Source organism: Nycticebus coucang, chromosome 10, assembly GCF_027406575.1.
Source record: "Nycticebus coucang isolate mNycCou1 chromosome 10, mNycCou1.pri, whole genome shotgun sequence".
NCBI classification, from domain to species: domain Eukaryota; kingdom Metazoa; phylum Chordata; class Mammalia; order Primates; family Lorisidae; genus Nycticebus; species Nycticebus coucang.
The window spans coordinates 118,505,533-118,528,529 of NC_069789.1; the positions used below are offsets into that span (position 1 = coordinate 118,505,533).

The 22,997-nt window shown below is 42.2% G+C and overlaps 1 protein-coding gene across 5 annotated transcripts in view; it reads right to left on the bottom strand.

Moving 5' to 3' along the window:
* Nucleotides 1–22,997, bottom strand: part of ARHGAP35 (Rho GTPase activating protein 35) — a 142,942-nt gene that overhangs the window by 75,802 nt on the left and 44,143 nt on the right. For 4 of the 5 annotated variants that reach the window (XM_053604161.1, XM_053604163.1, XM_053604160.1 and 1 more), the window contains one exon: nt 9,203–13,080. In XM_053604161.1, the coding sequence (XP_053460136.1) occupies nt 9,203–12,889 (3,687 nt within the window). In that variant the 5' untranslated portion in view covers nt 12,890–13,080. Of the gene's footprint in view, nt 1–9,202; nt 13,081–15,379; nt 15,509–22,997 lie in introns of those variants that run through there. The other variant, XM_053604162.1, reaches the window with a different exon arrangement.

Below are 22,997 nucleotides of genomic sequence, written 5' to 3' on the forward strand. Positions count from 1 at the left end.
TCTCAGCTGCAGATCCATGGAGAGGAGAAAGTGACGCCAACCAAAATCCACCTTCTTTTGGGGGCACCCACTTAGCAGGCTGAACTGAGCAAACCATCTAGCTTGAGGAAACCAATCCCTGAGAACAATCTCCACATCTATGCCTCTAGGATCAAAAGTGGAAAAACAGTAATTCTTTAGGAGTGGCTGGATATAGTGCAAGGTGCTCTGCACAATTATCTACAAGGTATAGATTACCAGCCTCATTTTACTGTTGCGAAAACAGAGACTCAAAGAGATTCACATCCAGGATGGGTGTGGTGTCTCACTCCTGTAATCCTAGCACTCTGGGAGGCTGAGGCCAGTGGATTGCTTGAGTTCACAAGTTCAAGACCAGTTTGAGCAAAAGTGAGACCCCATCTCTACTAAAAATAGAAAAATTGAGGCAAGAGGATCGTTTGAGACCAAGAGTTGGAGGTTCCTGTGAGCTATGATGCCACTGCACTGTACCTAGGGCAATAGCCTGAGACTCTGTCTCAAAAAAAAAAGCGAGATTCACATCCAGCACTGAGAGCTCTGTGATCCATGAATGCCAAGGCCCCACGCTCTTATGCTATGTGAGCCATTCCATGACAAAATGCCACTGCCATAAGATTGGGCTAGCTTGAATTACTCTTCACCATGTCCCTTTACATAGTTTTTTTTTTTTTTTTTTTTTTTTGTGGTTTTTGGCCAGGGCTGGGTTTGAACCCACCACCTCCGGCATATGGGACCGGCGCCCTACTCCTTGAGCCACAGGCGCCACCCGTTTTTTTTTTTAAATGAGTAACACCGATGGCACGTGTGGCTCAGTGTGTGGGGCACCGGCCACATATACCAAGGGTGGTGGGTTTGAACCCGGCCCTGGCCAAATTGCAACAAAAAATAGCTGGTGTGGCAGGCGCCTGTAGTCCCAGCTACTCGGGAGGCTGAGGCAAGAGAACTGCCTAAGCCCAAGAGCCCACTTCACCTGGCCCTAATTTTTCTATTTTTAGTACAAATGGGTTCTCTCTCTCTTGCTCAGGCTGGGATTATAGGTGTGAGCCACCAGACTTGGCCAACATTGCACCTTTTTGATTGTTAATGATTTATTTTTATTTGAATTTTTGACTCTGATGACATACAGTTTTTTTTTAGAGATGTTTTGAAGATAAAATAGGATAGATTGTGCGGCCTTTTATGTCTTTTGTATGAGTTATTCTATTTTTTTTTAAAAATTTTAATTTTTCTTTCATTTTGTGGTGGGGGGACAGAGCTTCACTTTGTCACCCTCCGTACAGTGCTGTGAAATCATAGCTCACAGCAATCTCCAACTCCTGGGCTTAAGCGATTCTCTTGCCTCAGCCTCCCAAGAGGACTACAGGCGCCTGCCACAACACCCAGCTATTTTTTTTTGGTTGTAGTTGTCATTGTTTGGCAGGTCAGGGCTGGATTCGAACCTACCAGCTCCCGTGTATGTGCCTGGCGCCCCAGCTGCTGAGCTACAGGTGCTGAGACTATTTGTATTTTTTTTATTGTTGGGGATTCATTGAGGGTACAGAGAACTGTTACACTGATTGCATTTGTTAGGTAAAGTCCCTCTTATAATTGTGTCCCATCTCCAAGAGGTGTGTCATATACTGTGACCCCCCCCCATCCCCTCACTCCCCACCACGTACTAGGTAATCGATTATCCTCATTTTATTGGTAATTATTATCTCATATTTCCAACAAAGTTTCAAAAGGACCTTTTCAATTAAATTATTTACTTAGGTCCCAAACCTATTCTTGGTTAACTGGTATTCTCCCGCTTTTGGCTTTGAAAAAACTCCAAACCCAAGTTTAAGAGAAAATCTGAGAGCAGATTTATTCTTGCTGGCAAAATCTATTATTAAAGCAAAAATGCTTATGTTTGGTCTTCTTCAAGCTGGCAGTTAGTATACTATGACCACTCACTCACTACTATGAAGCATTTTTATTTAGGGTTGAAAAAGAAGTCCTGGCCTTTCTACCATCCTAAATCCTCCCAAATGATGGGAAAAGAAAAGAAGGTATCCCATTGCAGGACCCCAATAAATCAAGACATAGCTTTTTGCTCTGAGAAAGCTTGAAGTCTGGCAAACTGGGTCAATTCATGGTCTGTGCAATGGGGAGTTCAGTAGAGAGGAGAACCCACTAATTTAAAATGGGTACATTTCTTACAAACACCCTGCCTAAAATTCAATGCACACTAAATGTGGACTTTCCAACACTGTAGGTTAGTTTTTATCTACTTGCCTCCTATCAAATGTTTGATAAAACTCATTCAGGTCTGTTCGTTCCTTACAAGCAGAGGTGACAAGTCCTGACAGAGCAGAAAAAAATGAGTTCCTACAAAGGTATTTCAGTATCATCAGGTGGTAGAAGAGAACAAGTTGGCTTAGTGAGGCATCAGACCAATTCTCTGTTCTTTGAAAAATAAATTTGGGTTGCCTATTGTAATTTTTTTTTTTTTAGAACTGTAAAGCTAAGGTGTGCTGTAAGCTAAGGCAGATAGTTAATGATAGTCTATTTTTATCACCAAAAACACTGCAGAAGTTCTTCAGGCTTAAAATAAACTGAAAATCGAATGACAACAGTTCAAAACAATTTCTCAAAGTTCCAGTTGCTATTTCAATGGCTCCATGCCTTTTTTGTCCTCTACTTAACTAGACTCTGGGGACAGAAACAAACAGCACCAGGCTGTTCTTAGGAGACAGTGTGGAGAAGTGGATTTTTATAGATAACCAAAGTCCTTTTGCTTGAATGAACACACTGTCTGGGCTGACTGAGCGGTCTAAATATATGTGCATATGTGTGCCTTACTATTGAATATTAGCATCTTCCTTGCAGATTGGATTCTAAAAACCTACCAGAAGTTTAAGTCAGAAGATTAGGGTTCAGGGAGGTACAGGGGCTGATGCCTATAATCCCAGCACCCTGGAAGGCGAAGGCGGGTGGACTGCCTGAGCTCAGGAGTTCCAGATCAGCCTGAGCAAGACCTCATCTCTAAAAAATAGCCAGGCATTGTGGTGAGTGCCTGTAGTCCCAGCTACTATGGAGGCTGAGGCAAGAGAATGGCTTGAATCCAAGAGTTTGAGGTTGCTGTAAGCTATGACGCCAGGGTACTCTATCAGATAAAGGCGACAAAGTGAGACTGTCTGAAAAAAGAACAGGGTTCAAAAATCTCAGCTCCTCCACTTAGTAGTTATATTGACATGGGCAAGGTATTTAATCTCTCTGAGTCCCAGTTTTCATCTCTAAAACCAAAGGTATTTTTATCTCTCTGAAATAAAATCCCCTCATTAAAGTGGATAATAAATGAAAAATTTATGTGAAAATGCCTGGCACTGTACCTGACACACAAGTAGACATTCAATAAATGCACGAAAATACAAAATCCTTCACATGGTATTTGCAGCCCTTTGTCATTTGGCAGGGTCTCCCTCACCTCTTTGCAGCAGCCACATTAGCTTCTTTCAATCTCTGACAAACCGTTTTATCAGCTCCAAATTTGATCCTGTTTCCTGGAAAGCTCTCCCATGAAGACTCCATTTTCACTGACTTTGCCTGCCTCACCCTTAAAGGCCTGTCTCAGCCCTAAATATCATTTTCTGGAGCTTTCTTGATGTCCCACTTCAGGTTAAACCTTCTTGTTACACAGTTCCTACCACCTCTTTAGTAATGTTCAAAATTCGTGCAACCTATCATCTTTGAAACCTATCATCCCCGACACTATAAACTAGAAGAACATAACTACCACCAGACCTATGGCTTCTAACTCAATCCCAGGCATAAAACAAGTGCTCACTAAATGCTCATGCATTGAATTGAGTGTTTTCTTTTGGGGGTGGGGTGGAGAGAAAAATAAATCCACCTATACTATAGACACAGTACTTAGTTAAAAAAAAAAAAAATCTTTTTCAGCAATTGGAAAATCCAAGGTCAAGTCAGCATGCCCACCCCATTTTTAAAATTAAGGTATTAGATAGTCTTCAAGCTTATTGAGTAAGACTAGGCTTTTCTGAAACACACACTGAGAATCTTTCCTGAGCAGGTTACAAAGAGCTCATATTTCATAGCATTTAGCTTGTCTGTCAAAACGCAACATCCCTCCCAGGAGAGTGAGCAGTCCAATTCCCCAGCTGTTTTTTTTTTTTTTTTCATTTTTTTTTTTTGCTTTTTATTATATTTATTTATTATATTTATTTATTTATTTATTTTTGGCCAGGGCTGGGTTTGAACCCACCACCTCTGGCATATGGGACCGGCGCCCTACCCCTTCGAGCCACAGGTGCCACCATCCCCAGCTGTTTTTTATTCACACTAGAAACTTTAACTCCGTTCTAGGACTCACAAAATGAGAACTGTGTCCACACAAAGCCACAACAACTAGCCAATTCACTGAATCCAATGAAATAAGCCAATTCACAAGGGGGGATGCAAACTGTCAAACTGGTTACTTGGTGCCTTATAGACCAAACAATGTAGGATTGAATTAGTTAGCTCTTCAATAGGTTGTCTTGTCATGTGGTAGCTACAGTGAGTGAAAGATTTTCTTTATCATTCCATTATGTCTTTTTTAAAATAAGGGCACATCAGATAGAAAGGTAAATAGGCAATAATGTCTTCTCTTTAAATCCAAACACACCAAATTCAGCAATCTGAGCATGAAAAGGCATATTTTGCAGGGTAAGCCTCCTTAGCCTGTTTTTTGGCCTTAAAATAAGACCCTGCCGATCCTAATCTCGTCTTTGCAAACGCATGGCACTGGAAGACAGAGACCATGTGCAACAACAACTCTTTACAGACAAAGCATCTATTCATGGACCCCACTAAGTGCAATAGTAGATTTTCAATTTCATTCAACTGAGTGCAGAAGGCTCCCACTATGAGGGTGGGTTGCTAAATGGTTCAGCTGGGAAAGGACCCAGAATGAGGGTCAGCTTTTATAGCCTGCACTTTCACTAGGAGACGTGAAAGCAATTCCCTCACTCAGACTCCAATTTTATAGTAAAGACCTAATCTAGCAAAAAGGGCAATGAGTGATTTTTGTTTTTCCATATCACATTGGTGCCCAGAGCATAGCCTTTTTTGGGGGGTGGGGGTGGGGTGGTTTAGGGCAGTTGCCAGGGTTAAGGGCCAAGAAAAAAGCTCAGTAACAAACACGAAGGGTTAAAACCTACACAAAAGAGGACAATGTTGGTCCCTCAAAAGACCAGATTAGTTTTCTCCTTTCTCTGAATACAACATGCATATTTCCGCTTTTAAGTCTTTCCTTACCTTTTGCTTCCTTTTCAGTTCAACTCATTTTTGGTTTTGTTAGACAGGGTCTTACTCTGTTACTTAGGCTAAAATGCAGTGGCATTAACACAGCTAGCTCACTGTGGGCAGTGCCTGTGGCTCAGTGGGTAGGGCGCCAGCCCATATACTGAAGGCGGTGGGTTAGAACCTGGCCCCAGCCAAACTGCAATAAAAAATAGCTGGGCATTGTGGCGGGTGCCTATAGTCTCAGCTACTTGGGAGGCTGAGGCAAGAGAATCACCTAAGCCCCAGAGCTGGAGGTTGCTGTGAGCTGTGACACTATAGCACTCTACCAAGGGCGACAAAGTGAGACTCTGTATCTTTAAAAAAAAAAAAAAAAAAAAGCTCACTGTAACCTCAAACTCCAGGGCTTGAGCAATCCTCCTGCATTAGCGTTCTGATTAGCAAGGACCACATAAATGCACAACAGCATGACCAGCCAATATTCAAAATTGTAAAGACAAAGTCTGACTATGTTGCCCAGTCTAGTCTCAGACTCCTGGCCTCAAGTGATCCATCCACTTAGGCCTCCCAAAGTGCTAAGATTACATGCGTAAGCCACCACATCCTATCCAGTTTCACTCATTCTCCAAGGTCTAGTTAAATGATAATAGCTAACTAACACTTACCCAGCATGTACTATGCCCAATCTTCATTTCTCACAACCCAATGAGGAAGGTGCTTCTTCTTTTGCAGAAAGGATGTACGTGAAGAGGTGACTCATGTGCCCAAAGTCCATGTTAGGAAGCAAAAGTTGGGATCTGACTAGGTCTCCTTATTCCCAAAGCCTAAGCTCCTAATGACATCATCTCTACACTCTACCTTAACCACCTCCAACACGGGTTCTCCACTCTGCCCCCACACAGCCTTCTTTGGACAGATGACCTATTTTCAGTAGCTGTGTAGGTCTTCTGTCTCAACTGGGTGCTAAGATCTGGGCAAGAAGGGTCTATGCCACTTCCCCAATGATGTCTGGCAGCCAGGAGGTATAGAATGTATCTTCCATTACCAAGTGAAATTAGAGTGCCTGGCTGCCCCCTCACTTCAAATAAATGTGTATTGCTTTGTCACGTCAACAAAAACCAAAGCCCAAATCCCAAGGTAAGGGCTGGCTTGGCTTTCTCTGCCTTGATAGTATCTTGCTTTTCCAGTAAAATGAGTGCCATCTGTGTTCTTAACAGCAATTTTAAACAGGAGGTTTGCTCCAGCAGCCAAGGCTTTGCTCATCTCTGCATTCAGATGACAAAGCAACTACCCTCATTTCAAAGCATCATTTTCCAAAGTAAGAAAAAAAAAATCTCACCTTTTACTCACTTTTTCCAAAGTATAGAAATAAACTGACTTGAGGCATGCTATTACTCTTGGGCCAGAAGCATCATTTTTATTTGACTTGAAGAGATGTGGCCCTCATAACTAAAGATAGATTGGAAGTTAACCACTTCTTTTTTTTAACATGCATGGGCTTTTATTTTTATTTATTTTTTGCAGTTTTTTGGCCAGGGCTGGGTTTGAACCTGCCACCTCCGGCATATGGGGCCAGTGCCCTACTCCTTTGAGCCACAGGCGCCTTCTTACATGCTGACCCAGCAATCCAGATTAAGGAAATTCTAGGTTAGGAAGTGCTCACTACCAGAACTTAACATCGCTATCTCAGGGGCTCACGATGACCAGCTTTTTTCTGCTGAGCCTCCACTATAGTATGTGTTTTTTAAAGCCTGGCCAATTAGGGAATGTATTTTAAAAGCTTCATTTTCAGTAAGTATTAAAAATGTAACCAGAAGTCAGAAAAAATAGTTATAATTCAGTGTGCTGTTATGCCACCTTCCTAATTCCCAGGTGTGCAAACACCCCCACAAATTAGAAGGTTGTCAACACTCAGACATGCTGCTCCAGCAACAGTCTTCTTTGGGAGTGGAGGAGGAAGAGAAGAAAGTCAAATGTTTAAAATGTTTGGATTCCAGTATCATTAAATAGGAGAGCTTTAGGAAAATACTGGGAAGGAAATTAGGCTGCCTTCTGACTTCCTAAGTAAGGACTGCTTTCAATGGGTCTGCCCCCCTACCAACTTTTGGAGAAGAAAACTCTGGAGGCACATGAAAGACTCCAAATAGAAAAAAAAGATGAAGAAAAGTCAAACAGAAGAATTCCTATGAATTGTCAGTACAAATGGGAAGGCAGAGGGGGATGGAACACATAACAATAATGTTCTGGCGGGGCATGGTGGCTCATGCCTATAATCCCAGGACTCTGGGAGGCCAAGGTGGGTGGACTGCCTGAACTCATGAGTTCAAGACCAGTCTGAGCGAGAATGAGACCCCATATCTAAAAAATAGCCAGGCGTTGCAGCGGGCACTTATAGTCCCAACTACTATGGAGGCTGAGGCAAGAGAAAGAATCACTTGAACCCAAGAGTTTGAGGTTGCTATGAGCTATGATGCCGCAGCACTCTACCAAGGGTGACAAGGTGAGACTCTCAAAAAAAAACCATAATACTGTTCTGCCCTTTCTCATACTGTATAAGTAAGAAAACTCTGGAAGCTCCTGAGTTTCCAATGGTAACTGAGGCACACTCTACATGCTATGAGGCAACACAAAGTAGATGCAATTTCTCTGGGAGGGCAATGGAGCCCTGTTCCTTCATCACCTAAGGGCTGCTGAACGGGCTTCCTGCTGAATTTTACAACAGAATTGTCAGCTCTCAAGACAGCCTGGACTTTAGACAGGGCTCTAACATTGGTATGCTGGCAATGTTTCTTTCCAAAGGCACCTACTGTTTGATGGAGAGAGAGCAGCAAAAACTTTCAATGTACAGAAATCATTCTGTATATCATAATCTAGTCAAAAGCTATTTTACATGTATGACACAGTTCTGTTATGGTCTCTCACCAAGATGTCTTTCTCTGAAAAAACAAAGCTGGGCGTGGTGGCTCATACCTGTAAAACTAGCACTTTGGGAGGCCAAAGTAGGAGGTCAGGAGTTTGAGACCAGACTGAGCAAAAACAAGATTCCTTCTCTACTAAAAATAGAAACAATTAGCCAGCCATGATGGTGGGTACCTATAGTCCCAACTACTCAGGAGCCTGAGGCATTGCTTGAGCCCAGGAGTTTGAGGTTGCTGTAACCTATGATGAAACAAGTGCACTCTAGCCAGGGTAACTTTTAAACAAGACTCTGCTTAAAAATAAATAAGGAAATAAATAAATAGAAGATATATAGATGAAATTATGTTTAGTATGGGGGGCACCAGCCCCATATACGGAGGGTGGTAGGTTCAAACCCGGCCCCGGCCAAACTTCAACAAAAAAATAGCGAGGCATCGTGGCAGGTGCCTGTAGTCCCAGCTACTTGGGAGGCTGAGGCAGAAGAATTGTCTAAGCCCAGGAGTTGGAGGTTGCTATGAGCTGTGATGCTACCACACTCTACCGAGGGCAATAAAATAAAACTGTCTAAAAAAACACACAAACAAGGAAAAAATAAATAAATAAATAAATTATGTTTAGCAGTAAGAGAATGAGGCATTCAATTTTGGGCTCTAGTATTTAAGTAAAAGAAGAATAAGTGTACTGTCACAGGCTTGGCCACTTGTCAGAACACTGACAAGTTCTGCACTATCTACTCATTTTGGTAATTAACCATTGTCTTAGAGAAAGACACATCAGGCTATCTAAGGTCCTAACTACTTAAGAACTGCCAGTATCAGCTGAAACACTGCTAACTTTTTAATGTTATGTCAAAGTGTAAACTCTCTCATACATACTTACACTCACATACAGCATTTTTTTTCACTAGAATAAGCTGTCCTTGAAAAATCATCATCATCAATCAACTTTCACCACCACACTGCAAATCACTCTTCTGACTCTTACTAAACTGGTGTCTTACCTTAGTATTCCTTCTCAGGCTGCGAAGAATATTCCTCCTCCTTGGATCTTCATCTGTTTCATATGGAATAACGGCGTTGTCCCCTTTATAACCTTGTGAAGCCTGATCCTCCTCTTTTTTCCGGATGGGCCCCAGCTCATCATCACTCCCCACGCTGAAGCTAGTTCGATAACTAGCAAACCTCCCGAGCCGGGTGCATCTCGTCCTGTATAGCACTGGCTTACTCACGATGGAAACCTTGCGGCCTCGCTCTAGAGAGCTGGTGTCCATTTCACTGTCAGAACCATTCCCACTGCCATTGGACTGGGCTTTATTTATATTCCGAATGGTAATGATTTTGCCTTGGGTGCTGTCATGGGGCACAGAATATATGTTTTCTTCTTCATTCCTCGGCTTGACCACAGCATCCATGGGTTCAGCATAGTCAGAAGGATCAAACCCATCCTGAGGCAGCCAGGGACTAGAAGACACAGACTTCCTCTGGCCATCCCCCCTATGGCCTTGGTCTAAATAAGACAGATCCCCCTTTGTGATTTCAAAATGGACAGGAGGCTTTGGTTTGACTGGTGGAGGTACTTTGTTGTTCAGTTTACTCTCAAAATTGCTCATGATGAAAGACAGCCCATCATTTCCCTCCAGTTCCATAGAGAGCTTAGAATGATCTTTGGATAGAGAAGGCAGTGATGCATCTTCTCGAAACAGGCCATAAGATGGGGGCTCGATATCTTCTTCTGAATCCTGCAGGTTTGAGTTACAGAGTGGTGACCCTGCCCGGGGGGAGTTAAACACCTCTTCCGTGGTGCTACAGGCCTCGGCAACGTTATCATACATGTGAGTAGCCTCGACTATGTTCTTTTTCTCCACCACATCTTTAAAAAATGGATGAAAGATCTCAAGTTTATGCTGGGGTTGGCTACAGGGGATGCTTGTAAACCTTCCATCGATTTCTTGAGCAATCTCCTCCCCCTCGGTCAGCTGTTCCCGACTTAAGTCATTGTCTAGGACATCTACAGAGCCATCAGTGAGTGCTACAAGCTGAATGGGAATAATGTCCTGCACTTCACAAAGAAAGGCACGTAACATAGCCAAAGATGCCTTACGTTTGGCTGAATAAAAAACAATGTACCCATGAACCAAACGGCTCTTTCTAATGCTAAATGAGGAATGGTATGAAAGAATAGACAGTTCAATACGCTTCTTGTGTAGTCCAATTGGGAGTTCGAGTACAACAGAGTTGTTGCTTCCACAATGGGAAGACTTACAGGTTTGGGACTGAAGGACAGGAAAGAGTATGTCATCTGCAGTAAAAGGATCTCCACACATCAGACACATAACAATTCGTAGATCTACATCAGCCAAATCTTTGATGCTAGCAGTAGAACTGACTAGGTTTAAGTTACGCTTAGAGTCCAGGAGTCCCTTCAAAACTTGACTGATTTGCTTTTCATTAATATTACGTCCATAACCAATGCCTGCAGAAGCAGGGTCAAGAAAGACACACTGAAGTTTGCTAGCAATTTGCTGACCTTGTTGTATTAAGCTATGCAGAGTCTCTCCACTGGTGTCTCCTCTCTTGTTAACTAAAATTAACGTCAGAGGGAGATGGACTAAATGATTATCTCGCCTGCCAAGCGTGGACTCTCTACTCTTCTCTATACTCTCCACCACATAGGATAGTGACTCTTTTGAATTATAAAGGCAGAGACAGCCATGGGGCTGAAATGTTGGTGTCTGAAAGGAGTTCACAGGAAGCCTGACATTCCCCTCTATTGGCCTCAAGGAAAGCTCATACATTTTACCATCTATCACATACTTGTCATCATTTGTACAAAGAGCTCGAATCTCATTGGCCAACTCTCGGGCAAGGCCATCTTTGCCCAATATAACAAGGTTGATTCTATCAATGTTGGGGTCAGAGAGTGAATTTTTCTGATTCCGGTCAGACGGTCGGATAAACCGAGAACTAATCAAGTGCTCAATCTTAGCGTCCACACAAGCTGGGCAGCTGGGGCATGTCTCCTTTGTTGGGTGGTACACAAAATGAATGTGCTTTAGAATAAGTGCATCACGTTCCGCTTGGAGCTTCTGTAATGCTTTAAATCGTTGTTCTTCCCCCAGAACATCCTGAATGACACCCATCTTTTCCTTGCTAGGCTTAGCATCCAGCTCTAGCTCATAAAACAATTCTGAATATTCTAACAGCAACTCTTGAAATTCTTCCTTTGCTTTATCTATAATTTGCTTTTGGTGTTTGCCATAAATATCCAAGTATACAGGTTCTTCTAGCCACTGGTAGAAATCTTCATTCATAATAAAACTACGGGCTTCTTCCCAAGGCTTTCCAGGAGTTATGAAAGGAGAGGTCTCCAGGTTTTCTTTAAATGCCCTTTTCATCTCAACTCTTTTCCTCTCATTCCTCAGCTTCTCTAAGTGGGCCTCGTATAGCTGCTCTGCAGGGACAGTATCCATTAAGTCAAAGGGAATCCGTTCATTTTCCACGTTGTCAATGTGGCTGGTGGCATCCCATGGTGTCTCTTCAAGTACAACAAACCACTTCAAGAATTCTGGCTTGGTTTCTAAGAGCTTTTTGGCTTTTATGCAGCTTAGGTGGTCTATTTCATCTAGATTAGGTATAAGAGCTTCAAAAGCTAATGGCAGGGCTGCTAGGTATAGCTTTCTCCTGCGCTCAATATGCTCATGCTTGAGACGGTGGATATGCTGTAGAAATAGCTTCTTAGCTTTCTGAGTCCCTTCTAGGTAGACATAGTCCTGGTACTCTGGAGAGGCTTGCATCTTTCGGCTGACACTCAGCCAATTCTCATTGTGGTTTTTCACAATGCGACTCACCAGCCACTCATACTTGTCTTTTGCTGTAGCTATCTGCTGACTTTGTTGCTTGAGAGCTTCAAAATAAGGAATGATTTTTGTCTTTCCCCGACTTTTATCAATGAGTTGCACTAAGGTGCTGAAAGCCAAGTCCACATTTACATTGGATCTTGCAGAGGTCTCTACAACTTGGAGGTTCTTTTTGCTTAAGGCAAAAGTATGTGCATCTCTAATGTACCGCTCGACACCCTCATCACACTTAGTCAGGACCACCACTATAGGCTTTTTTGTTTTTGCAAGCTGATTATAGAGATTGGACACAAACTTGAGCTGGTCATCAAAGTTCCTGTTCATGCCCCTGCTAACATCAATACCAAGAAGAAACCCATCAATCAGCAGCTTTCCATCTGGCATTTGTTTCTGTTCAAAGTCCTGTTCCAGCCCCAGCTGGTCAGTGCAAAAGTACATGAGTTTTTCGGCTGATGCAAGCTTGGTTGCAGCAGCTCTCTTGATATAGGGCTGCAGGGCTGTGCTTCGATGAGGTTGAAAAGTTTGATCATCAATAAATTCAGTTTGCTCCACGATGTGCATTTTACATTCCACACAATCCTCCAGGGAGCGACTAACTTCTCCCCAGTAGAGAAAGTGGTCATTATTGACCACTCGCCCACCAAAGTCACTGGTGCTGAGAACAGAGGTATGGTCCAAGTGAAACTCATCAGCACTTGGACGCACAAAGCGGTTGCACAGACAAGACTTTCCAATGCCACACTGGCCCTTCTCCTTCTCTGTTCCAGACAATCCCACCACACTGATGTTGTAGGTGGGAATTCGGACATCTTGCTTTCTTGCCATCATCATCGTCGACACATCCTGCCACGATCAGTCACTTCCAAGATCAGATTAGTGTTTTCTAGAGGAGCAAATGGCTCCTGACATTATCAGTGGGGGCTGGATAGCCATGCAGCCAAAGTGTCAGGTCCCATAGTGTTATATACCAGTAAGAGGTCAGTTTTCGCCACTTCTCATAGACAAATAGCCAACATTTCTTCCTAGATGGGGGGAAAAAAGAAAACCCATCAGCATCATAACTTTGGAACTTAATTTTAATCACCAAACTACAGTGAAAATCAAATTTTTTATTCAATAAATATTTAGTGAACTTCTAATATGCCAGGCTTTATGCTGAATGAAGATGTAAGAATGAATAAGAATGATATCTGTGTACCCTCATCTACAATCTAGTCCAATGGAGGAAGACACAAGTAAGCAATGTGCTAAGTGCTAAAACAAGGGTGTAAAGGGTACCACAGAAAAATGGCTGATTCCAGGGCTAGGGTAGGAAGTACAAAATATGCCGGAACATCTTTTTGTGCAAGAAAAAAACTGATGGAGCATCTCACAAAGACACAGAAACCAGCCTGAAGGAGCTCCCACTGGCCAAGTCTGGGACAACTTGAGCACCAAAATAATTATCTACAGTAATGAATTATAACCCACAGCAAAAAATAAGAGCTTGGATCCATATGACTAGATCAGGCAAGAATCATCACAGGATATCAAATCTAGTGGGAAAGTTTTGATGAGGAGCAAAATACTTGCACGGAATTCAAGTATTTCTCTACAGACTACTCATCAGTTGTGGGAGGTTGGGGAGAACCCATATACACACACACCCTCAAATAATAATGCAGTAGAGAAATCAGGCAACACCTTGCCTAGCTAAACAAAATTAACATCACCAGACTGAGGGCACAGTGGCTCACACCTATAATTCTAGCACTTTGGGGGACCAAAGGGGAGGATCACTGGAGCCAAAAGTTCAAGAGCAGCTTGGCAACATAAAATCTATCTTCAAAAAAAAGAAAAAGAAAAGAAAAGAAAATAGAAAAAGTAGGTAAGTGTGAAGCTGAGGCAGGAGGAATGAAAATAAATGAATTGAAAACAGGGTCTCAGCTCGGTGCCTATAGTTCAGTGGTTAGGTTGCCAGCCACATACACTGGAGCTGGCAGGTTTGAATCCAGCCTGGGCCTGCCAAACAACAATGACAACTACAACCAAAAAATAGCTGGGCGCTGTGGAAGGTGCCTGTAGTCCCAGCTACTTGGGAGGCTGAGGCAAGAGATTCTCTTAAGCCCAAGAGTTTGAGGTTGCTGTGAGCTATGACACTATGGTACTCTACCAAGGGTGACAAAGTGAGATCTTGTTTTTTTTCCTTAAAAGGAAAAAAAGAAAACAGGGTCTGAAAGAGATATTTGTGTACCCATATTCACAGCCAAGTTAGTTATTTGCAACACATTGAAATACATGGAAACAATGCTATGTCCATCTCGGCGCCTGTAGCACAGTGGTTATGGCACCAGCCACATAAACTGAAGCTGACAGGTTCAAACCCAGCCTGGGCCAGCTAAACAACAATGACAACTGTAACAAAAAAATAGCCAGGCACTGTGGCAGGTGCCTTGTAGTCCCAGCTACTTGGGAGGCTGAGGTAAGAGAATCGCTTAAGCCCAGGGGTTTGAGGTTGCTGTAAGCTGTGATGCCATGGCTCTCTACCGAGGGCAACATAGTGAGACTCTGTCTCAAAAACAACAACAACAACAAAAACAACTCTGTGTCCATGTACTGATGAAAGGATAAACAAAAATGAGGCCTATACATACAGTGGCACATTACTCGGCCTTAAAAAAGGAAGGATATTCTCACAACATGAATAAACCTTAAGAACATTATGCTAAGTGAAATAAGCCAGTCATGAAAAGACAAATACTATATGATTCCACTTAAATGCAGTATTTCAAAAAGACAGAAAATAGAATGTCAGTTGTCAGGGACTGGAAGAAGGAGGGAACAGGAAGTTACTGGATATGGTATTTCAGTTTTTTTTTTTTTTTTTTAGAGACAGAGTCTCACTTTATCGCCCTCACTAGAGTGCTATGGCGTCACACAGCTCACAGCACCCTCCAACTTCTGGGCTTAGGCAATTCCCTTGCCTCAGCCTCCCAAGTAGCTGGGACTACAGGCGCCCACCCCCTAGCTATTTTATGTTGCAGCTTGGCCAGGGCTGGGTTTGAACCCACCACCCTCGGTATATGGGGCCAGCACCCTACTCACTGAGCCACAGGAGCCGCCCTGGAGTTTCAGTTTTACAAGATGAAAACAGGCAAATTGGTGGTAGTAGTTGTACAACATCATGAATGTATTCAAGAGTTAACAATGAGGCGGGCAAGGTAGTTCATGCCTGTAATCTTAGCATTCTGGGAAGCAAGGTAGGAGGACTGTTTGAGCTTAGCAGCCTGAGCAACATCAAGATCCCGTCTCTACCAAAAATAGAAAAACTTAGCCAGACACGGTGGTGAATGCCTGTAGTCCCCGCTGCTTGGGAAGCTGAGGCAGGAGGATCACTTGAACCCAGGAGTTGAGGTTGCTGAGAGCTAGGCTGACACCACAGCACTCTGGGGCAGCAGAGTGAGACTCTGTCTTAAAAAAAAAAAGGTTGGGGGTTAAAAACTGTTAAGATGTTAAGTTTTTTACATTAAGCATACTTAAATATAATGAAAAGACCAGAAAAAAAAAAAAATAAGAAAAAGATAAACCAGAAAAAAACAAAGTATATTATAAAAGTAAATTTATAAAGTTGTAACTATCCTGTGAGAGAGACGGGATCTTGATCTTGCTCAGGTTGCTAAGCTCAAACAGTCCTCTCGCCTTGCTTCCCAGAGTGCTACGATTACAGGCATGAACCACCTTGCCGGCCTCATAGTTATAAAGTTGTAACTATCATGTGAGAGAATATCCCCCACTCACAGGAAATACAAGTATTTTAGAGGAAAGAGCCATAACTTATGTAACTGGTCTAGAAAAAAAATGTGTTGTGTGTGTGTATACATGTATGTATAAAAATCAAGAGTAAGAATACAAAAAGGTGGTAAAATGTTAATAACAGGTGAATCTGGGCAAAGTGTATAGGATATTCCTTCAGGCTATTTTCATTTTTGCAACTGTCTATAAGTTGGAAAATTCGCTAGAATCTCCATAGTTGACCACCTCCATACATTGACCATCTCGAGTTGACCTAATTTTCATAGACCAGACATGCACAACATGTACATATTATTATAGTAGGCCTGGTTCCTCATGTTAACAACCTCCGTGTGTTGACCAGTTTGTTACACTCCCTTGGGTAGTCAACTTACAGAGGTTCTACTATATTACAAATTAAAAAAGAAATTTTAAGGGTATAAACATGGGATGGTTTCCCTGATAAGAATGTAAACTCTGTGAGGATAATGCCCAACTCCTGTCTAGTTCAATTCTGTGGCCTTAGCCTATGGCACAGTGCTTGACACAAACATTTAGTGAAGGAATTAATAAATAAATGACTATTAAAGTATATTAAAGGGTCCCGACCCCACTTTTTAGACTTAGGAAAGCCTTTCTGGAGAAGTTCCATCTCAGGTCTAAGACTTGAAGTATGAAGTACATTTTGTTTGTTGATTTATTTATTTTTTGAGACAGTCGCACTATATTGCCCTTGGGAGAGTGCCAAGGCGTCACAGCTCACAGCAACCTCCAACTTTTGGGTTTAAGCGATTCTCTTGCCTCAGCCTCCGAGTAGCTGGGACTACAGGTGCCCGCCACAACACCGGGCTATTTTTGTTGCAGTTTGGCCAGGGTCAAGTTTGAACCCACCACCCTTGGCATATGGGGCCACTGAGCCACAGGTGCCGCCCACAACTGGTATTTTAAACCCAGAATACTAACAACTAAATAGCTACCATCAAAATGAAAACTCAGCCAGGCCTGGTGGCTCAAGAGGACTGCTTGAGCCCAAGAGTTTGTGAGCTAGGATACCACAGCACTGTATCCTACCCTGGGTAACAAAGTAAGATTATCTCAAGAAAAAAAAAAAAAAGAGAGAGAGAGAGAGAACACATTAAAATGGAAGTGGTTAATTCTTGGACACCTGGTAACTTTCCACTTGTTACAAACTTAGTTAAGTTCTTTCGTGTTAAGTACACTCTTCTAAGCTTTGATGTCTACCTAATACAGTTTTACTAGTTCCTCTATTGGACTGAATTACATGGTAAACAAAGACTGCTATAAATCTAAAAACGTCTCAAACACTTGCTTTAAAGGAAATAGCTTTAAATGCTTGGTCACAAACACGTTCAACTACTTCAAGGGGCAGGTAAAAAAAAAATGTGCTGAGTCACTACATTTAATGAGCTGAAGGCCACAAAGAAAAAGCAGGAAAAAGGGCATGTACAAGACTGTAATGTCTTCAGAGTTTAAATCTGAGAAACAGTGTTCTGTGTGAGCAACTAAGATACTGCAACATCTGAATGTCCATTCTAATAATTCTCCAGTACTAATTCTTCAAAACTGAGGGGGGAGGAAAGCATCCTTTAAAATGGCAAGTTTTTTACCTTTGAGCTTTATGGATACTTATATTAAGAAAAAAAAGAAAAAAACAAACACAGAATGTAACCATTTCCCATTTTATGCCATAAGTCAATTACTTCAGAGAAGAAGTATCTTCAGGAGTATTTAATTCTGCCACAAATATATGCTGTAATAAAACATAATGCAAACATCTGCATGCTTTTTTTTCAAACTTTTCACCAGTGTTGTTTGTGATTTGTTTAACCAAGGTGGACAGTGAAAGGAGGGTGTTTTCTTTGTTAACACCTCTACAAAACACCCAGGGGAAGAAGTGGTAACATTTCCAAGATAGCACACATTTCATAGGACCCAGAAATACCACTGTGATCTCAGCCATTACTATAACTACTACAGTTCATACCGTCACCAGCTCTATTAGAATATGCCTGAAAGTGCAACCCAGCCAGGCCTTCCCACCTCTGAGCAGTGGTAGGAAATGTTTCTGGGCTCAGTGAACTAGATAGAATGCCCCATAAAAGACAAAGCTACCACCATTATCTATAACCAAAATTACCATCTCCACCTATGAGAATTTCAACAATTTTTGAAAACACATTTGGTTTCAAACAATTACATATAGAACACCACCAACTAATAATACTACAAGGAAATAATTTCATAGTGAGCTACAGCAAAGGAAGTAATATTTGTTGCCATGTTTTCCTTAATGCTAATAGGCTAAAACAATAGAAATACAGTGTAACTAACAGAAAGCAAAAAGGTTTTCTTTTCTTTTTTTTTCTTTTTGAGACAGAGCCTCAAGCTATTGCCCTGGGTAGAGTGCCATCATGGCATCACAGCTCACAGTAACCTCCAACTCCTGGGCTCCAGCAATTCTCCTGCCTCTGCCTCCCAAGTAGCAGGGACTACAGGCACCCACCACAACACCTGGCTAGCAAAAAGTTTTTCTAACCTCCTTAATACCCTGTTTCCCCGTTAAGGTGTGCTCCCAAAGATGCGCTGGTCTTATTTTCAGGGGACGTCTTATCTTTTCTGTAAGTAGGTCTTATTTTCGGAGGATGTCTTATTTTCGGGGAAACAGGGTACCTATTTTGCTTTGCAACACTTTTAATTTCTGAGTGTGTGAATTACCCATCAACAGCTGATTAAAATGTTTACATTTAATAGATAAGACAGGGGTAGGGGTGGGAGGAAAAAAAAGGAACAGATCTATGTAGGAAGCACTTTTTGTAAGATAGATTCCTAAAGGAGAGTTTTCCAGAGGAATTTACTTTCCAAATAAGCCAGGAAAGATGAACTAGAAAAGCTCCAGTATGAAGAGAACACTACTCTCTGGTCTACTGAACAAGTGAATTTTAATAAAACATTTTTATTTTTTATTTATTATTTTTAGAGACAGTCTCATTTTATTGCCCTTAGTAGAGTGCCATGGCGTCACAGCTCACAGCAACCTCCAACTCCTGGGCTTAAGAGATTCTCTTGCCTCAGCCATCCAAGTAGCTGGGACTACAGGCACCCGCCACAATGCCAGCTATTTTTTGTTACAGTTTTGGCCAGGGCTGGGTTTGAACCCGCCACCCTCGGTATATGAGGCCGGTGCCATATTCACTGAGCCACAGGCGCCACCTAATAAACATTTTTAAAAATCCAAAGCTTCTATTTTCATATTAGTAAATATTAAAGTAAATTTTTTTAAGTTATTTGTTTTTCCTTGTGAATAACGATAAATTAGAGAGGAAAAATGGAGTCCGAGGTCCTTATTCATGTAATTTATTCATCTGTGAAATCCACATGAATTTAGAGCACCTTAGTGAGTGAAATGAAAAAATGATGTATCGGGCATTTAGGTGTAAATAGGAATTATAATCTCGTTGAACTTGAATGAGATGCAAAGGGTATCTTCATTTTTGGTATGTGATTTCAGTTAGAATCTAAAGCAGTACACTTACAGTTTACCATGTGAGGATTATCTTTTTTGTTTGTTTAGCAGCCCCTGGCATGGTTCGAACCCATCAGCCCTGGAGCCAGCACCCTAACCACTGAGTGACAGGTGCCCAGCCAAATATCTGTCTTTTTTGGACAGAATCTCACTATATCGCCCTTGGTAGAGTGCTGTGGTATCACAGCTCTTAGCAACCTCAAACTCTTGAGCTTAAGCGATTCTCTTGCCTCAGCCTCCCAAGTAGCTGGGACTACAGGCGCCTGCCACAACACCCAGATATTTTTTGGTTGCAGCTATTGTTGTTTAGCTGGCCCAGGCTGTGTTCAAATCCACTAGCCTTGGTGTATGTGGCCAGCGCCGTAACCACTGTGCAACGGGCACTGAACCACATGAGGATTATCTTATGAAATGACTACATCATAATTAACAAGAACAGTCTCTGAAACTGAATAAAAGAGAATGGTCACCACTTGATGGACCCAGTTGCATAGCAGCTAAATTCCCTCCTTTCTTCACATTTCAGTGTTGATCATTTTTGTATTGCTGTAATCTTCAGAATTGAGACCAGAACTCAACCAAATCAAGCACATACTTAGAGAGCAAAGACAATGTGATGAAACATCAGATCAGGATGCTCCACTGTCCTTGCTGATTTGGATCTTGCAATTTACTTGAGATACAACATTTATACTTACAAAATGACCGAACCACAAGACAATATATAGTGTAGACTTTTCCTGGGATCCTGAGAAAGGAAGACCATTCAAATCTGGGGTGACGGGGGTGGGGAGGGTCAGGGCAGAAGTAAAATTTTTTTTTTTTTTTTTTGTAGAGACAGAGTCTCACTGTACTGCCCTCGGTAGAGTGCCGTGGCGTCACACGGCTCACAGCAACCTCTAACTTGGGCTTACGCGATTCTCTTGCCTCAGCCTCCCGAGCAGCTGGGACTACAGGCGCCCGCCACAACGCCCGGCTATTTTTTTTTGTTGTTGTTGCAGTTTGGCCGGGGCTGGGTTTGAACCCGCCACCCTCGGCATATGGGGCCGGTGCCCTACTCACTGAGCCACAGGCGCCGCCCAGAAGTAAAATTTGAATTGGTACTTAAAGGACTGGTAGGGTTTGGAGAGGTGACCCAGGCATTTTAAAGACACGAAAGGGCATGAATGATGGTGACTAAAATGGAATGCCTAGATGTGTTTTGGGAAAGATTGACAGGAAAATTAATTCATGCATGGCAGACAAAAGATGAGATGGGCAGTTGGGGCTTAGACTATGAGCAAACTGTAATTTTACCTGTGCGAATTTAATATGAAAATAGTCTTTTACCCCATCAATTTATATTTTAACACTGCTACCTCAATACTCACCCAAAAAAGTAACAGTCTAAGGAGTTAAATATCTTACATAAAAAACTCCATTTGCATGTAATAATTATACTTCTACTTTTCAGTCCAATATAAATTAAAATAATAATTGGGTCAGGCCCAGAAGGCCTGTAGTCCTAGCTACAGGGTGGGAGATGGGGCAGGGGGTTTAAGGACCATTTGAGTTAAAGGCAGCAGTGTACAATGATCATGCCTCTGAACAGTCTCTGCACCTCTGCCTGGGTGACATTCGGGACATTGTCTCTCAAAAATTAAAAATAGGGACAGGCTATAGCACAGTGGTTACGGCACCAGCCACATACACTGAAGGTGGCGGGTTCAAACTTGGGCCAGCTAAACGACAACAACTGCAACAAAAAACAGCCAGTCATTATAGTGGGTGCCTATAGTCCCAGCTACTTGGGAAGCGGAGGCAGGAGAATTGCTTCAGTCTAGGAATCTGAGGTTGCTGTGAGCTATGCTGAGGCCATGGTACTCTAGCCCAGGAGACAGAGTGAGAATCCCCCCCCAAAATTTTTGTATTAATAAAGAATAAAATAGAGGCTGAGGCGGGTAGATTGCATAAGTTCAAGATCAGCCTGAGCCAGAGCGAGACTCCATCTCTAAAAATAGCTAGGTGTTGTGGCGGGCACTTATAATCCCAGCTACTTGAGAGGCAGAGGCAAGACAATCACTTAAGACCAGGAGTTAGAGGTTGCTGTGAGCTGTAATGCCACTACACTCTACCCAGGGCAACAGCTTGAGGCTCTGTCTCAAAAAAAAAAAAAAAAAAAAAAAAAATATGGGACCCTAGGTTCGGCACCTGTAGCTCAGTGAGTAGGGTGCCGGCTACATATAATGAGACTGGCTAAGCCCAGGAGTTTGAGATTGCTGTGAGCTGTAACACCAAGGTATTCTACCAAAGGTGGCAAAGTGTCACAAAATGATGGCTTTAAAAAGGGAAAAAAGAGTAAATGACATCTGCCCAGAAAAGTACTGGTAGTTGCTCCCATTAGTATAGGTACATATACCACTCCTACCCAGTGAGGGAAGGAAGATTTCCTGGTAGCTACAGAATCCCACAATATCCCACAATAGGGCTCTGGGCACAGGAAATCTCTGAAATAGATCACCAGGATCTTTAGGTGTTTACCTATATGGTCTTGAAACACTTCATTTTATGCAACAGAATTTTTTTTTGAGACAGAGCCTCAAGCTGTCACCCTGGGTAGAGTGCTGTAGCATCACAGCTCACAGCAACCTTCAACTGCTGGGCTCAAGAGATTCTCCTGCCTCAGCCTCACAAGTAGCTGGGACTATAGGCGTGTACCACAACACCTGGCTATTTTTTGATTGTAGTTGCCATTGTTGTTTGGCAGGCCTGCGCTGGATTTGAACCAGCCAGCTCTGGTGTATGTGGCTGGCACCCTAGCCTCTGAGCTACAGGCGCCGAGGCCAATAATGTGTATAACTTAAAAAAAGATTAAAAAAAAGAATTGTTGGTCACAAAGAAACAAGAAATACAACCAACTTCTAAATGCAGCAATTTTTTTTTTTTTAAGTAGGGAACAATTCAGATTTACAGGTTAAAGAACTAATTTAAGGTTCACACTAGAAAAAAAAAATCAATAGTTATATTCATCCTTTCCATTTTCTGGCCTGTAAGTTTACTTACATGCTTAACTCATTTCTAACTAGTTAAAAAGAGGTGTATTTAAAAAATGAAAACTGAGTAGCTTTAAGATAGAACATGAAGAGGGTCATAGAATCAGCACAAAAGTGTGTCTTGGGTTCAATTAATCATATTAACTGTACTTGAAAATCTGCTGAAGTTGTTTGTCCCTACTTCTTTCTAGGTTAGATGAATATGAGTTATTATGTTTAAAATTAAATTAATTTTGTGAATAAAAAGCTATTACTTCTAGGCACTATTTTTTTTTTTTTTTTTAATTTGGCCGGGGCTGGGTTTGAACCCGCCACCTCCGGCATATGGGACCGGCGCCCTACCCGCTGAGCCACAGGCGCCGCCCACTTCTAGGCACTATTAACAAAAAATTATTACAAAAAAATACCATTATTTCTTACTCAAATGTTTATCACCTCAATATTTGAAAAGCATATTTCAAGTTTCTGCTTAAAGACTAGGAAAGGGCTGGATGTGCTGGCTCATGCCTGTAACCCTAGGACTCTGGGAGATCAAGGTAGGTGGATTTCCTCAGTTCACAGGTTGGAGACCAGACTGAGCCACAGCGAGATC